Below are 17,726 nucleotides of genomic sequence, written 5' to 3'. Positions count from 1 at the left end.
TGCACCCTGATCCAAGGAAGAGAAACCTGGGTCCTGATCCAAGGAAGAGAAACCTGGGTCCTGATCCAAGGGAAAGAAACCTGGGTCCTGATCCAAGGGAAAGAAACCTGGGTCCTGATCCAAGGAAGAGAAACCTGGGTCCTGATCCAAGGGAAAGAAACCTGGGTCCTGATCCAAGGAAGAGAAACCTGGGTCCTGATCCAAAGAAGAGAAACCTGGGTCTTGATCCGAGGAAGAGAAATCTGGGTCATGATCCAAGGAAGAGAAACCTGGGTCCTGATCCAAGGAAGAGAAACCTGGGTCCTGATCCAAGGAAGAGAAACCTGGGTCCTGATCCAAGGGAAAGAAACCTGGGTCCTGATCCAAGGAAGAGAAACCTTGGTCTTGATCCGAGGAAGAGAAACCTGGGTTGCTGTCACCGGCAGGGGCATCCTCCATTGTAGGCCTCCTGGTAGACACCCATGATGTCTCTCCGGGGACGGGGGGGATTTACTCTTTTTAGCCATTTGTCCATTATTCCGGCGCAAGTATGGCTGTTTTCTATGAATACTAAACTTGAGGTTAACAAGTAGCCTAATTGGTTGCTACGCAACAGTTGAAACACTGTGTCGGGAGAAGACTTGAGCACGGGACAAGTATGAAGGTCTATAGTATATTGCCTTTACCCAATAACCATACAAAATAAATGCAGGCTTCGTACACCACGGCCAGATTCAAGCACTTTTTAAGGACTTTCAAGATCAATTTTCCAGTTTTTCCAGTACGCTTCAAAAGGCGAACACCAGTGTGAATCAATCCATAGCCTTGTTGTTTGAGGTCACCAAACGCTGTCTGTCGGAAATAAACGGAAAATCTGCCAAAAGCTAAGCCTAACGTTGAAGCAGCAGTTATCATTAACTGAATGGGGCATAGAAAATGAAGCAGTGTGACTATTCAAAGTCATTGGTGTTTGCAAACGTTGTTTACTTGTTTGTATCATCATCAATCCTTACAAGAAATAACATTAATTATTATTGGTTACTTGTTTGATTGTATCATAATTCATGCATACATCATGTTCATTAAAACAACATGATGGACTGATGCACCACTGTCCTCTTGGGAGCGACACAGAGTCGTAAATACAGCTCTGGCATGACAACAACCTAATGTAAGGGCTCGTGCAACGCGGACAGATCAAGCGTGTGGCTTTCATTTTTAAGGAAACTTATTTTATTTTTTGCCATTTCATAACTAGCCTCTGGATTGGCAGACCGGGGTGGTGGTTCCTCTCTTTAAGAAGGGGAACCGGAGGGTGTGTTCCAACTATCGTGGGATCACACTCCTCAGCCTTCCCGGTAAGGTCTATTCAGGTGTACTGGAGAGGAGGCTACGCCGGATAGTCGAACCTCGGATTCAGGAGGAACAGTGTGGTTTTCGTCCTGGTCGTGGAACTGTGGACCAGCTCTATACTCTCGGCAGGGTCCTTGAGGGTGCATGGGAGTTTGCTCAACCAGTCTACATGTGCTTTGTGGACTTGGAGAAGGCATTCGACCGTGTCCCTCGGGAAGTCCTGTGGGGAGTGCTCAGAGAGTATGGGGTAACGGACTGTCTTATTGTGGCGGTTCGCTCCCTGTATAATCAGTGTCAGAGCTTGGTCCGCATTGCCGGCAGTAAGTCGGACCCGTTTCCAGTGAGGGTTGGACTCCGCCAGGGCTGCCCTTTGTCACTGATTCTGTTCATAACCTTTATGGACAGAATTTCTAGGCGCAGTCAGGGCATTGAGGGTATCTGGTTTGGTGGCTGCAGGATTAGGTCTCTGCTTTTTGCAGATGATGTGGTCCTGATGGCTTCATCTGGCCAGGATCTTCAGCTCTCACTGGATCGGTTCGCAGCCGAGTGTGAAGCGACTGGGATGAGAATCAGCACCTCCAAGTCCGAGTCCATGGTTCTCGCCCGGAAAAGGGTGGAGTGCTATCTCCGGGTTGGGGAGGAGATCTTGCCCCAAGTGGAGGAGTTCAAGTACCTTGGAGTCTTGTTCACGAGTGAGGGAAGAGTGGATCGTGAGATCGACAGGCGGATCGGTGCGGCGTCTTCAGTAATGCGGACGCTGTATCGATCCGTTGTGGTGAAGAAGGAGCTGAGCCGGAAGGCAAAGCTCTCAATTTACCGGTCGATCTACGTTCCCATCCTCACCTATGGTCATGAGCTTTGGGTTATGACCGAAAGGACAAGATCACGGGTACAAGCGGCCCAAATGAGTTTCTTCCGCCGGGTGGCGGGGCTCTCCCTTAGAGATAGGGTGAGAAGCCGGGAGGAGCTCAAAGTAAAAACGCTGCTCCTCCACATGGAGAGGAGCCAGATGAGGTGGTTCGAGCATCTGGTCAGGATGCCACCCGAACGCCTCCCTAGGGAGGTGTTTAGGGCACGTCCGACCGGTAGGAGGCCACGGGGAAGACCCAGGACACGTTGGGAAGACTATGTCTCCCGGCTGGCCTGGGAACGCCTCGGGATCCCCCGGGAGGAGCTGGACCAAGTGGCTGGGGAGAGGAAAGTCTGGGCTTCTCTGCTTAGGCTGCTGCCCCCGCGACCCGACATCGGATAAGCGGAAGCAGATGGATGGCGTTTGGACGTTACTGCGCGTTTGTCCTTGTCGGCCACCATACAGCAGGGACAGTCGCTTCCGGGTTTACACGATGAAACGCAGAAGTGTTCATAACCTGATTTAAATACATACCTGGTTTAAATACATACCTGGTTTGAATACATACCTAGTTTAAATACCTACTTGAACGTTTGAAGGAAAATGAGTCAACTATCAGGGAAATGTGGTGTGTTCCAACACAATTGTCTTGTTCAGCAAACATTCGTTTGTAACAGCACACATTAAAACCTCGATTCGGGTTGGATTTTCAACAAAAATCAATTTAAGGAGTTTTGGTCTTGCAAATAAAAGGGAAACATTGCTTAGAATAATGAGAAAGTGTACTTACATTAGCATCCGGTCCGGCAGCGGCAGTTTGTTGACAAGCGAGGCTTCCGACACCGACGGGAAACAAGACTGTGATTTGAAGGTTCCGCTTTCATTTAGCGTTTCCTTTCTCACGTTACAATATTCCAAATAATATACATTATATCATCTGATGGCACAAACAAAGGCAAACAAACTGGTTGCAGTACTGAAACACGAAAATATTTATTTATAATTTCACAGTTACAAAATAGTTGTTTCTCATTGAATATTTCTTAATTTTTTTTTTTCATTTTAGAAGTTGCGTAAGATACATGACAATACCAGTGACAGAAAAACATCTTAATGGCACACATAGAACATTTTTATTTTTTTGCAGATGTCAGTCATGTGAGGGAAGTTAACCGCCAGCAGGAGATCACCACCAATATATTATCTTAACTTTACTGTATAGCATACTTGCCAACCTTGAGACCTCCGATTTCGGGAGGTGGGGGTGGGGGCGTGGTTGGGGGCGTGGTTAAGAGGGGAGGAGTATATTGATAGCTAGAATTAGAATTATATATATATATATATATATATATATATATATATATATATATATATATATATATATATAGAATTATATATATATATATATATATATATAGAATTATATATATATATATATATATATATATATGTATGTGTGGGGAAAAAAAATCACAAGACTATTTCATCTCTACAGGCCTGTTTCATGAGGGGGAGTTCCCTCAATCATCAGGAGATTTTAATGGGAGCATTCACATACCATGGTTTATATAGGGCACAGAGTGGGTGGGTACAGGCTGGCGTAGGGGCGTGGTGATTGGCTCATGTGTTACCTAGGAGGTGTTTCCGTCTGTGGCGGCATGCTGTTACAATTTCGCTGCGCTTGTTGAGGGATGACAGGTCTGGACGGTAAATAATAAACAGTTTCTCTTTCAAGCATAGGTTGCATCTTTTATTACCACTATTGTAAGGTGTGCTGGATGCAAGAATTTGCCATGTTATTGAATATTCAACATTATTGTCTTTGAGGTCCCAAATGTGTTTGCTGAGTTCTGTGGTATTCCGCAGGTTTTGGTTCCTGAAAGAAGCCTTGTGATTGTTCCATCTGGTTTTGAACTCTCCCTCGGTTAATCCTACATATGTGTCGGATGTGTTAATGTCCTTGCGTGTTACCTTAGATTGGTAGACAACTGATGTTTGTAAGCACCCCCCGTTGAGAGGGCAATCAGGTTTCTTTCGGCAGTTACATCCTTTGTTGGTTTTGGAGTCGCTCTGTCTGGGGGTCGACGGCTCATTTGCAATTGTTTTGTTGAATATTCAATAACATGGCAAATTCTTGCATCCAGCACACCTTACAATAGTGGTAATAAAAGATGCAACCTATGCTTGAAAGAGAAACTGTTTATTATTTACCGTCCAGACCTGTCATCCCTCAACAAGCGCAGCGAAATTGTAACAGCATGCCGCCACAGACGGAAACACCTCCTAGGTAACACATGAGCCAATCACCACGCCCCTACGCCAGCCTGTACCCACCCACTCTGTGCCCTATATAAACCATGGTATGTGAATGCTCCCATTAAAATCTCCTGATGATTGAGGGAACCCCCCCTCATGAAACAGGCCTGTAGAGATGAAATAGTCTTGTGATTTTTTTCCCCACACATACATATATTGCGCTCTACTACGGTATCGAGCACTATTTTTTGGATAACCTTATTAAGACATATATATATATATATATATATATCCTGAAAATATGCAAACAAAACTGTGTTTAGATAATTGATACTTCGAACTTGCATAAATAAATATTAGTATAACATAACTTGGCTTCTGAGAGCTTCAAAATGTAATGAATAAAATGCTAAAGTTGTTGATAAACAAGCAATTATTTTAATAATTAGATATGGTCATTTCAAATTAATTATTATGATCATTTAAAATTAATTATTTCAAACATTTTTATTTAAATGTATAATTCTATGGCTGGATGTAATAAGGAGTCAGAAAAAATACAAATAAAAATACAATTAATTTTGATGTTTTTAGCAAAATATAGTAAAAATGTATTTAGTTAGTTTTTTTTAATTAAAAAATATATTTATTTGTAGGTAAGATAAACATAGTAATACAATTTGTCTCTAGTCTGGATGATTTAGTTCTTGTCACCCTGTTGTACTCGTCCCGAGGCCACGCCCCCTCCAGCTCCGGCTAAAAACCGGGAGATTTTCGGGAGAATATTTGTCCCGGGAGATTTTCGGGAGAGGCGCTGAATTTCGGGAGTCTCCCGGAAAATTCGGGAGGGTTGGCAAGTATGCTGTATAGGATGAAGTAGAAGTCATTTTTCAAGCTTTGACTCAAACATACACTTCCTGAGACAAAAACACATGTATTTACCAGCACAATTAACGACAAACCACACGAGCACAAGCTGAAATGTATCTGCTTAAAAGTTCCCACAAGAAAACCGCCGCAGTATCTTTAGAATGGATTTGCACAGGTACAAGTGAAACCTCATTTTTCATTTATATGCTACCAGATGACAGGGGAAAGTTAGGGACGTAACTCATTTAGCATTCTACAATGAAAATGCATGTATGTAACAAGAGCGTTACAGCAGCTGTTATCCCATAAAACAATTACATCAGTAACAGACGTCTGTGCAAATCCTTTCCAAATGTTTCAAAGATTTTTTAAATGTTTCATTGTTGTGACATCACTGTTAATGTTGAAGGCAAAAGGCAGTCCAGAGGTCATCAGGCATGAGGGTGGTCCAGCTTCACTGAGGCAGAGCTTTAATAATGGCGTTGACCTCCTCGGCAACAGCAGTCAGGGCAAATTCAAACTGGTCCTAAAACAGGAAAGTCATGGTTTTGTCACAGACTGCATCACAAAGACCCTCCAGGAATTGGGAATGTTCAAGCAATCCCCCTAAATTATGCGCGGACTCGCAACTTTGTCTAATTCTTGCGATTGTCCTTCACACTTTCTATCATTTTAAGCAATCCAGTTGTTTCTTGTGTGGACAAACCAGGAAGCAGTAACATCCATCCATCCATCCATCCATCTTCTTCCGCTTATCCGAGGTCGGGTCGCGGGGGCAGCAGCCTAAGCAGGGAAGCCCAGACTTCCCTCTCCCCAGCCACTTCATCCAGCTCCTCCCGGTGGATCCCGAGGCGTTCCCAGGCCAGCCGGGAGACATAGTCTTCCCAACGTGTCCTGGGTCTTCCCCGTGGCCTCCTACCGGTCGGACGTGCCCTAAACACCTCCCGAGGGAGGCGATCGGGTGGCATCCTAACCAGATGCCCGAACCACCTCATCTGGCTCCTCTCGATGTGGAGGAGCAGCGGCTTTACTTTGAGCTCCCCCCGGATGGCAGAGCTTCTCACCCTATCTCTAAGGGAGAGCCCCGCCACCCGGCGGAGGAAACTCATTTGGGCCGCTTGTACCCGTGATCTTGTCCTTTCGGTCATAACCCAAAGCTCATGACCATAGGTGAGGATGGGAACGTAGATCGACCGGTAAATTGAGAGCTTTGCCTTCCGGCTCAGCTCCTTCTTCACCACAACGGATCGATACAGCGTCCGCATTACTGAAGACGCCGCATCGATCCGCCTGTCGATCTCACCATCCACTCTTCCCTCACTCGGGAACAAGACTCCGAGGTACTTGAACTCCTCCACTTGGGGCAAGATCTCCTCCCCAACCCGGAGATGGCACTCCACCCTCTTCCGGGCGAGAACCATGGACTCGGACTTGGAGGTGCTGATTCTCATCCCAGTCGCTTCACACTCGGCTGCGAACCGATCCAGCGAGAGCTGAAGATCCTGGCCAGATGAAGCCATCAGGACCACATCATCTGCAAAAAGCAGAGACCTAATCCTGCAGCCACCAAACCAGATCCCCTCAACGCCTTGACTGCACCTAGAAATTCTGTCCATAAAAGTTATGAACAGAATGGGTGACAAAGGGCAGCCTTGGCGGAGTCCAACCCTCACTGGAAACGGGTCTGACTTACTGCCGGCAATGCGGACCAAGCTCTGGCACTGATCATACAGGGAGCGGACCGCCACAATCAGACAGTCCGATACCTAATACTCTCTGAGCACTCCCCACAGGACTTCCCGAGGGACACGGTCGAATGCCTTCTCCAAGTCCACAAAACACATGTAGACTGGTTGGGCAAACTCCCATGCACCCTCAAGGACCCTGCCCAGAGTATAGAGCTGATCCACAGTTCCACGACCAGGACGAAAACCACACTGTTCCTCCTGAATCCGAGGGTCGACTATCCGGCGTAGCCTCCTCTCCAGTACACCTGAATAGACCTTACCGGGAAGGCTGAGGAGTGTGATCCCACGATAGTTAGAACACAACCTCAGGTTCCCCTTCTTAAAGAGAGGAACCACCACCCCGGTCTGCCAATCCAGTGATACCGCCCCAGATGTCCACGCGATGCTGCAGAGTCTTGTCAACCAAGACAGCCCCACAGCATCCAGAGCCTTAAGGAACTCCGGGCGGATCTCATCCACCCCCGGGCCTAAACTCTTTTTGTCTCATTTACAAACAATAATATCTGCAAGTCCCCAATGTTGACAAAGCAATGTTTGGAACATAAATGAAAGTCTATCATCGACAAGCCTTTTTCGACAGTAAAACATAGAATTTAAATGTATTGAGGATAGGAGAAAGGTTCTTAAGATGGAGCTTTTTGTTGGAATGATCTGAGTCTGACTTCTTTAAAGATTTTTGTAAAACAAACAAAGGATGTTGCATATGTCTGAGTGGATAAATGGGACCAACAACTGTTCCAGATAGGAAAGGTTATTAAAACAAACACACTTGAGTACATCACAAAGGGTAAAGTAATAATAAAGTTAGTAAAACATCAATATTTTTTCCAAACTATGCACACAGTTGGGTGCAAGGAAGGCATATTTTTTAAGATGTATTACAATTGTGTGCTTTCAGTGATCAGTTCTAAAGACACTAGAGATGCGTGGATAGGCAATTATTTCATCCGCAACCGCATCAGAAAGTCGTCAACCATCCGCCATCCACCCGAGCTAACATTTGATCAGAACTGCACCCGCCCGCACCCGCCCGTTGTTATATATCTAATATAGACGATGCAAGGCATTAAAGTTAAAGTTAAAGTTAAAGTACCAATGATTGTCACACACACACTAGGTGTGGCGAGATTATTCTCTGCATTTGACCCATCACCCTTGATCACCCCCTGGGAGGTGAGGGGAGCAGTGGGCAGCAGCGGTGGCCGCGCCCGGGAATCATTTTGGTGATTTAACCCCCAATTCCAACCCTTGATGCTGAGTGCCAAGCAGGGAGGTAATGGGTCCCATTTTTATAGTCTTTGGTATGACTCGGCCGGGGTTTGAACTCACAACCTACCGATCTCAGGGCGGACACTCTAACCACTAGGCCACTGAGTAGGTGAGGTTATAAAGCTTTTGCCTGTTAAAGAAAGGAGACTGATCCGATGCAGCACAGACATTCGCGTGCCACGCTGTCACGACCCAGACGCACACCAGTGCGCAATCATATGGGAGCCGCGCTGAGCGCACGTCCAAGCACGTCTCGCTGCCGGCGACGGCCCGGTATGGGCCCGACGCTCCAGCGCCATCCATTTTCAGGGCTAGTTGATTCGGCAGGTGGGTTGTTACACACTCCTTAGCGGGTTCCGACTTCCATGGCCACCGTCCTGCTGTCTACATCAACCAGGGTGAGCCCCACCCCTTTCGTGAGCGCACTGCGCGCGGAGTGACCCCTGTTACGCGCCCCCGGCAACAGGGGTGGCGGGCAGGTAAGCTGCGCGGGCGGAGCGCGCGGAGTGACCCCTGTTACGAGCCCCCGGCCACGGGGGTGGCGGGCAGGTAAGCTGCTTACCTGCTGCGCGTGACGCTGGCCGCGGCGAAGGCGGACGAGGCGGGGTGTCGGCGCGGTGGGCGCGGTGGTGACCCTGGACGTGCGTCGGGCCCTTCTCGCGGATCACCTCAGCTACGGCTCCCGGTGGGGCCCTCTCGGGGGAAGGGGCCTCGGTCCCGGACCCCGGCGAGGCGTCCCTTCTCCGCTCCGTAAAAGTGTCCATCTCTTTTTTTTTTCTTCTTCTGTTGTGGCATATGCTGCAGGTGCCTGCTCGTTTTTCGTATGTGGGTAACAACATTTAACTATGTATATATATTTCCCAATTGGTTTAACTGCCACCCGCCTGAATCTATTTAAAATCAAATTTTTTTTTATTTCAACCACCCGACCCGACCCGACCCGACCCGACCCATCCATCCATGGATGGATGGATGGATGGATGGATGGACCCGACCCGACCCGCGGATAAAATCTAATTTTTTTTAATTTCATCCGCCCGATCCGCGGATAATCCGCGGACTCCGCGGTTGTGCCCGCAAACCGCGCATCTCTAAAAGACACTTAAAACATTGATAACACCTTCATAAAGACACAAGCTGAAGCAATGTTTAAAAAAAAACAAAAAACAAAAACCTACCTCAATTTCCGGCTGGTGGAATCACCAAAAAGCCTGAAAAATCCTGCAAACTATACTGTATGTTTACCTTGGTGCGAACCATTCCAGGCCTCTGGTCACGAACGTGCTCCAGTGTGGCAGCGATGTCGATTTCTTTCACACCTGCGCCGGCAGAAAACACCAGCCGTGACTTTGTGGAAGGGGAAAAAAAAACATTTCAAAGGTGAACGCCCACCTTTGGCCATGCGATTCAGAACCATGTCAATCAGGATGTACGTCCCAGTCCGGCCTGTTCCGTTACTATGGAGACAAGGAGCGAACAGACTTTTATGTAGGCCTCCCGCTGTGAGGGATCCTGAACTTGTCATGGCAAACCTGCAGTGGACGATGATGGGGCAGGAGCGTCCTCGGTAGCACTTGTTCACCTTCCTGAGGACAGACAAGTGGGACAGTACGTGAAAGCAGGCCACGTCACGAGGACACAACAACGGTTTTTTGCAGTGATGCGGCTCTTGCTGCAGCCACATCAGTCCATGATCATTTTTGTGACTATGCAACTGGAGCCAGACTACTAGCTGCAGACCACAAGAATGACACAGACAGACATGTTCAACATGAAAGCAGTGCACAGGAGGCTTCTTTCATTCCACCCTCATTCAATTCGCTCTCAATCGAGTTGTACCTGCGGAAGTCCAGTAGGGGGCGCGTGGACGTGGGTATGCCGTGAGCCGGCCAGCTCAGGAAGTGGAACTGAGTGAGGGTCCGTGTCTCTTGCGTCTGAACGTTCTTCAGGTAAAAGCTTCTCACCAGGAAGTCCTTGCACCAGATGTGCTCGGACACCAGGTTCACCTGCAGATAAAGACGTCGTCGTTAATTGTTCCTGTTTTGCGGATGACTCGGCCTTGCTGGTATCAGACAAGGACAAGTCACAGGTGGAGAAAATCCTCAGAGCTGAACTCTGTAGAACTTGCACCTGGCTCGCTGACAACAAGCTATCCATACATCAACCTTAAGAAAGTCAATGACTTCACTATAAAAGTGGGTGACATTGTTATCACCAGGAAGGATGAGGTCACCTACCTAGGTTCCATTCTAGAGGCTAATCTTTCCTGTGATAAAATGGCAACCAAGGTCATCAAAAAGGTCAACCAACGAACAAGGTTTCTCTACAGAATCTCCTCTCTGGTCAACAAAAGCACCATGAAGATTCTAGCGGGAACTCTCATTCAACCCTTTTTCGATTACGCATGCACCTCCTGGTACCCTAGCACCTCCAAAACCCTCAAATCTAGACTCCAAACATCCCAGAACGAGCTAGTCAGATTACTTCTAGACCTCCACCCCAGATCCCACCTCACTCCTACCCACTTCTCCAAAGTGGGCTGGCTCAGGGTGGAGGACAGAGTAAAACAACTTGCACTGAGCTTAGTCTATAAAATCCGCTACACCTCCCTGATACCGAAGTACATGTCAAACTACTTCCTTAACGTAAATGACCGCCATAACCACAACACCAGGGGGAGCTCCACCATACTTGCCAACCCTTCCGGATTTTCCGGGAGACTCCCGAAATTCAGCGCCTCTCCCGAAAACCTCCCGGGACAAATTTTCTCCCGAAAATCTCCCGAAATTCAGGCGGAGCTGGAGGCCACGCCCCCTCCAGCTCCATGCGGACCTGAGTGACGTGTTGACAGCCTGTTCACACGTCCGCTTCCCCACAATATAAACAGCTAATGATGGAGGGCGAGTTCTTGGTTTCTTATGTGGGTTTATTGTTAGGCAGTTTCATTAACGTCCTCCCAGCGCGGTAACAACACACAACAACAGCAGTCAAGTTTCCGTCTACCGTAAAGCAGTTCGTCCGCCGTAAACAGCAATGTTGTGACTCTTTTAAACAGGACAATACTGCCATCTACTGTACATGCATATGTGACCCACCCATAATGTGTCACATTTTTGTGTTGATTTATTTATTTTATTTTGTGGTTTGAATTCGTTTTTGGAGCTGTCATTACACATTTATCAGTATTCACATTGGTCAGTAGGGGGCAGTAGGGCGTTTCTCCCCAATTGAATGCTATCACCTGCAGACCGGAAGTGTCTTGTCATTCTGATGAGCGCGACCAGTCTGTGAACAATTGAAACGTCCTGTGTGCTTTTTCCTCCTGTATAACAGGTTAGTTTTGGTGAATCAACTCACTGAATAATATCCATGTGATCTTTATAAGTTAAAGTACACATTCTGTTGGTGGAGCCTAACTCTAAAGTGTTTGTGAGTTGTAGTTTGTATTTGTGAATGAATCCAGTGCACAGCTGCAGTAATCAATACAAAAAGGCGACGTGAGTGCGCAATGTTTATATAGGAACTTCTGATCCTAATTCAGACTCCCAAATTAGAGCTCCCGTTTTCTTATTGATTTTATAATGTATATTTGTATAATGTGTGTGTTCTGAAATAGTGACAGAGAATAGAACAAGGATGGACAATTCAACTCTTAACTCAACAATGAGTAGATGAGTGTTATGTGTGTGTATATGTGTAAATAAATGAACACTGAAATTCAAGTATTTCTTTTATTTATATATATATATATATATATTATATATATATATATATATATATACATATATATAGCTAGAATTCACTGAAAGTCAAGTATTTCTTATATATATCTTAACCACGCCCCCAACCACGCCCCCCGCCCCACCCCCCACCTCCCGAAATCGGAGGTCTCAAGGTTGGCAAGTATGAGCTCCACTAACCACGTTAAACCCAGATTCCCATCTAACAAAGGTCTTAACTCATTCTCCTTCTATGCCACATCAATGTGGAATGCACTCCCAACAGGTGTAAAAGAAAGGGCATCTCTATCCTCCTTCAAAACCGCACTAAAAGAACACCTCCAGGCAACTTCAACCCTAAACTAACACCCTCCCCCTTCCACATCCCACCTCCCCGGATTGTAAATATCCATCCATCCATCCATCTTCTTCTGCTTATCCGAGGTCGGGTCGCGGGGGCAGCAGCCTAAGTAGGGAAGCCCAGACTTCCCTTTCCCCAGCCACTTGGTCCAGCTCTTCCTGTGGGACCCCGAGGCGTTCCCAGGCCAGCCGGGAGACATAGTCTTCCCAACGTGTCCTGGGTCTTCCCCGCGGCCTCCTACCGGTCCTGACCAGATGCCCGAACCATCTCATCTGGCTCCTCTCCATGTGGAGGAGCAGCGGCTTTACTTTGAGCTCCTCCCGGATGGCAGAGCTTCTCACCCTATCTCTAAGGGAGAGACCCGCCACCCGGCGGAGGAAACTCATTTCGGCCACTTGTACCCGTGATCTTCTCCTTTCGGTCATAACCCAAAGCTCATGACCATAGGTGAGGATGGGAACGTAGATCGACCGGTAAATTGAGAGCTTTGCCTTCCGGCTCAGCTCCTTCTTCACCACAACGGATCGATACAGCGTCCGCATTACTGAAGACGCCTGTCGATCTCACCATCCACTCTTCCCTCACTCGTGAACAAGACTCCGAGGTACTTGAACTCCTCCACTTGGGGCAAGATCTCCTCCCCAACCCGGAGATGGCACTCCACCCTTTTCCGGGCGAGAACCATGGACTCGGACTTGGAGGTGCTGATTCTCATCCCAGTCGCTTCACACTCGGCTGCGAACCGATCCAGTGAGAGCTGAAGATCCTGGCCAGATGAAGCCATCAGGACCACATCATCTGCAAAAAGCAGAGACCTAATCCTGCAGCCACCAAACCAGATCCCCTCAACGTCTTGACTGCGCCTAGAAATTCTGTCCATGTAAATAATCAAATGTAAATAACCAAATGTATATACTTGTTCTTATGCTTTCTGGTCTCTCCACTACTTGCTGTACATATCCTACCAAGTCAGACCTACACTGTTTCAATGTCCATTTCTCTGAAGATGCAATTGTTGATGACTGAAGTGCTGATATCAACCAAACCCTCCACATCCCACCCCCCGGATTGTAAATAATGTAAATAATTCAATGTATATACTCTGATGATGAACTTGTGTGATGACTGTATTATGATGATAGTATATATCTGTACCATGAATTGATTTACGTGGACCCCAACTTAAACAAGTGTGAAAAACTTATTGGGGTGTTACCATTTAGTGGTCAATTGTACGGAATATGTACTGTACTGTGCAATCTACTAATAAAAGTCTCAAACAACCAATCAAAAAGCTGTGAGGTACGACATGCAGCTTTGGAACTGGCCTCGTAGATGTGGTACAGAGAGGAGCCTTCGTCGGGCCAGTAGCGGTCGCATTGTTTTTCTCCTTCCTCCACCAGAGCCGTCATCATGACGATCACCGTGCAGCCGCTCTCCCACACCATCTGCACAACAAGGCATGGTATGTTGGAGCAACATTCAGTCACCGCTGACGAGGACTACAACGCGTGTCTGCCACCGACCTGCCAGAAGTCAGAGATGGTATGTGACAGGGGCCCCTGGGTGGCGATGTAGGCCGGCATGCGAGGGTCGTGCTCGATCTAGGTTGAGTGAAGAAGAGGATGGGCTGAGAAAAAACTGCTCACAACTAAGGTTGCAAAGGGTGGAAAGTTTCTGGTAAATTTGTAGTTCGTGGTGTGCCTTTTGGTGCAACTCAAGGTTCAAGGTTCAAGGTTCAACTTTATTGTCCCCGCGGGGAAATTTGTCTTGGGCACAGTGCATCATTGCTTTCTTAACATACCCAAAAACAACAGAACAAAAACACAAGCACAGACACAACCACAACCATAAAACTAACATTTAAACATCAGAACATGGAGCTTGATAGACATAGGTGGCACTTTGATGGAGGCATAAAATCTACAGTATGGAGACAAAGATAAAGTACCAATGTGCATTGCACTAGAGCTCATGGATAAAGTGCTGTGTGCTAAAGTGCTTAGTTCTAAAGTGCTATGTGCTAAAGTGCTATGTGCTAAAAAAGTGCTAACCTATGTATTAAAATTCTATTGCACATTGTTGGTCAGCTTAATGGAGGCTGGGACAACTGATAATTTAAGGCGGTTAGATTTGCATAGTGGGACCCGGAGTCTTCTCCCAACTGCCTTGCCTTGCCTTAGTTTTCCTTGCCTCTCCTAAGTTTTTGCTCACCCGTGACCTGCAGCTGGAAGCATGTTCCACCGTAACGCCAGCATCCAACGTCTAATAACACTCCACTCAACCACCGTCGCTCCTCCCAAACGGGTAACTAACGAGCCAAATGGAGTTTTCTCTCAGTGCCACGCGCTTTAAGCCCCGACAAAAAACTAATAAAGCAGGGCTGCCCAAAATGCGGCCCAGAAGCCGTCAGTGGCCTGTGACTTGTTGGTCACTGGTCCCTTGCACAGTGCGAAAAAAAAAACCCAAATAACAAAAAAAAACAACAGCAACAATGGGAAAACCAGCAGAAGGCACAAAGACAAAACAATAACCAAGAACAAAAAGCGTTGTCTTTGTCTCTGAGGCGGCGTGGCTCGGCTGGTAGAGCGGCCGTGCCAGCAACTTGAGGGTTCCAGGTTCGATCCCCGCTTCTGCCATCCTAGTCACTGCCGCTGTGTCCTTGAGCAAGACACTTTACCCACCTGCTCCCAGTACCACCTACACTGCTTTAAATGTAGCTTAAAGACCTAGCTAATGGGTTTCAAGCACTATATAAATATAATTCACTTCACTTTAAATATGTATGACATTTTTAGGACTTTCTACAAAACGCACACACACACATACACACACACACTCTACAGGCCAAAAGTTTGGACACACCTCCTATATATACATATATATATGTATATACATATATATATATATATATATATATATATATATATATATATATATATATATATATATATATATATATATATATATATATATATATATATACATATATATATATATATATATATATATGCATATATATATATACATATATATATATATATATATATATATATATATATACATACATATATATATACATATATATATATACATATCTATGTATGTGTGGGGGAAAAAAAAAATCACAAGACTATTTCATCTCTACAGGCCTGTTTCATGAGGGGGGTACCCTCAATCGTCAGGAGATTTCCTGACGATTGAGGGTACCCCCCTCATGAAACAGGCCTGTAGAGATGAAATAGTCTTGTGATTTTTTTTCCCCCACACATACATATATTGCGCTCTACTACGGTATCGAGCACTATTTTTTGGATAACCTTATTAAGACATATATACATATCTATATATATACATATATATATATGTATATATATATATATACATATATAAATATATATATACATATATATATACATATATATATATACATATACATATATATATACATATATATATATATACATATATATATATATACATATATATATATATATATATATATACATGTCTATATATACATGTCTATATATACATATATATATATATATACATGTCTATATATACATGTCTATATATACATATATATATATATATATATATATATATATATATACATGTCTATATATACATGTCTATATAGACATGTCTATATATACATATATATATATATATATATATATATATATACATATATATATGTCTATATATACACATGTATATATATATACACATATACATGTCATATATATATATATATATATACATACATATATATATATACATATATATATATGTATATATATATACATATATATACATACATATATATATATACATATATATACATACATATATATATATATATATACATATATATACATACATACATACATACACATACATACATACACATACATATATATATATATACCCCATACTATATATATATATATATATACAGTATATAGTATGGGGTGAAACCAGGGCTCTTGGGTAATACCCGCCCTGAGATTGGTAGGTTGTGAGTTCAAACCCCGGCCGAGTCATACCAAAGACTATAAAAATGGGAGCCATTACCTCCCTGCTTGGCACTCAGCACCAAGGGTTGGAATTGGGGGTTAAATCACCAAAAATGATTCCCGGGCGCGGCCACCGTTGCTGCTCACTGCTCCCCTCACCTCCCAGGGGGGTGAACAAGGGGATGGGTCGAATGCAGAAGACAAATGTTGCCACACCTAGTGTGTGTGTGACAATCATTGCTACTTTAACTTAACTTTAAATAAAGTTGGAGACCACTGATTCAGAGTATGAAAAATGCAAAGAGTCTCTCCATATATCCATTACTATATCTTATTAATAATTATAGGATTTTGTTTTTAGAATAAGCTGCGGGTTGGAAGTAGCCCCCATGCCGCACTTTGGACACATTTGAAGTCAAAGGTTTTGGAATAGTAAATAATTAGACGCTACACCAGTTAAGTAGGAGGGGCTTACTATAGTGCTGGCGTTGATGTAGTCAGACCGAGAAGGGTTGATTTCCGCTTTGAGCTTCACCCTGGCATGATCATCTTGAAGAAGAAAAGGTATGAAACATTCACCATGTCACCGTTCGGACCAGCCTGAGTCACTCACAGGGCAGAGAGTCGTGAAAGCGGTTCTTCTTGACGTTGGGGTCAGTCTGAGCCACGGTCACGCTGCTGGGCTCCGCCTGGTAGGAACACAGAGCTTCCCATTCCTTAAAGAGACGATCTTTGTTCCTCAGGTGGTCCTCCATGTAGGCCTTGTTTTAAAAAAAACAAAATGGGAGTCGTTACTGTTAAGCTGATTATTGGACACAACATTGAAAAGGACACTGACCAAAATCATGTGACCGGTGGAGATGTCCATGTTGGCCTGCGCCGGCTCCTCGCACCATGATGGCGTGCTGCTGTGGGAGCTCGGACTGGGCTGAGCTCCGTCGCTGAACTGAGAAGACACGCTGCTCACTCTTGAGTCGATGCCCCCCACTGCTCCTGCGCCTCGCCCTGCGCCGGATGCTCCTCCTCCGCTCGCCCCTCCCACTGCACCCAGGGCGGCAGCTTCCAGGCGCCCAAAAGCACCTTTGGAGGCCATATGCTGGCGACACAGGTCCTGGTGAGCCAGGTATGCATTTTTTTGGAGTTAACTTTTTACGTTGAAACCCTGATTTCTGGGTCTGCTCCCTAGCCGGATTGGCTTGAGTACTTACAGGTAAAAGCCAGTAAATTAGAATATTTTGAAAAACTTGATTTATTTCAGTAATTGCATTCAAAAGGTGTAACTTGTACATTATATTTATT

At 45.3% G+C, this 17,726-nt stretch overlaps 2 protein-coding genes across 4 annotated transcripts in view; both read right to left on the bottom strand.

Annotated features, from left to right (window-relative positions):
• The window catches only part of nhej1 (nonhomologous end-joining factor 1), a 61,608-nt gene extending 58,569 nt beyond the window's left edge, over positions 1-3,039 (bottom strand). The window contains exon 1 of the mRNA XM_061923493.2: positions 2,973-3,039. The gene's annotated coding sequence lies outside the window, so the exon portion shown is untranslated. The remainder of the gene's footprint in view (positions 1-2,972) is intronic.
• Positions 3,040-5,061: 2,022 nt separating this feature from the next.
• The window catches only part of LOC133571077 (receptor-type tyrosine-protein phosphatase-like N), a 53,739-nt gene continuing 41,074 nt past the window's right edge, over positions 5,062-17,726 (bottom strand). For all 3 annotated transcript variants that reach the window (XM_061924121.1, XM_061924120.1, XM_061924122.2), the window contains exons 13-22: positions 17,266-17,538; positions 17,041-17,188; positions 16,903-16,976; positions 13,932-14,009; positions 13,734-13,853; positions 10,165-10,331; positions 9,858-9,911; positions 9,718-9,782; positions 9,571-9,644; positions 5,062-5,834 (exon numbers count right to left, since the gene is read on the bottom strand). In XM_061924121.1, the coding sequence (XP_061780105.1) occupies positions 5,763-5,834; positions 9,571-9,644; positions 9,718-9,782; positions 9,858-9,911; positions 10,165-10,331; positions 13,734-13,853; positions 13,932-14,009; positions 16,903-16,976; positions 17,041-17,188; positions 17,266-17,538 (1,125 nt within the window). In that variant the 3' untranslated portion in view covers positions 5,062-5,762. The remainder of the gene's footprint in view (positions 5,835-9,570; positions 9,645-9,717; positions 9,783-9,857; positions 9,912-10,164; positions 10,332-13,733; positions 13,854-13,931; positions 14,010-16,902; positions 16,977-17,040; positions 17,189-17,265; positions 17,539-17,726) is intronic.

This window comes from Nerophis lumbriciformis, linkage group LG28 (genome assembly GCF_033978685.3).
Source record: "Nerophis lumbriciformis linkage group LG28, RoL_Nlum_v2.1, whole genome shotgun sequence".
NCBI classification, from domain to species: Eukaryota; Metazoa; Chordata; class Actinopteri; order Syngnathiformes; family Syngnathidae; genus Nerophis; species Nerophis lumbriciformis.
The sequence above is the reverse complement of the archived record's forward strand: the minus strand, read 5'-3'. Positions and strand labels throughout refer to the sequence as shown.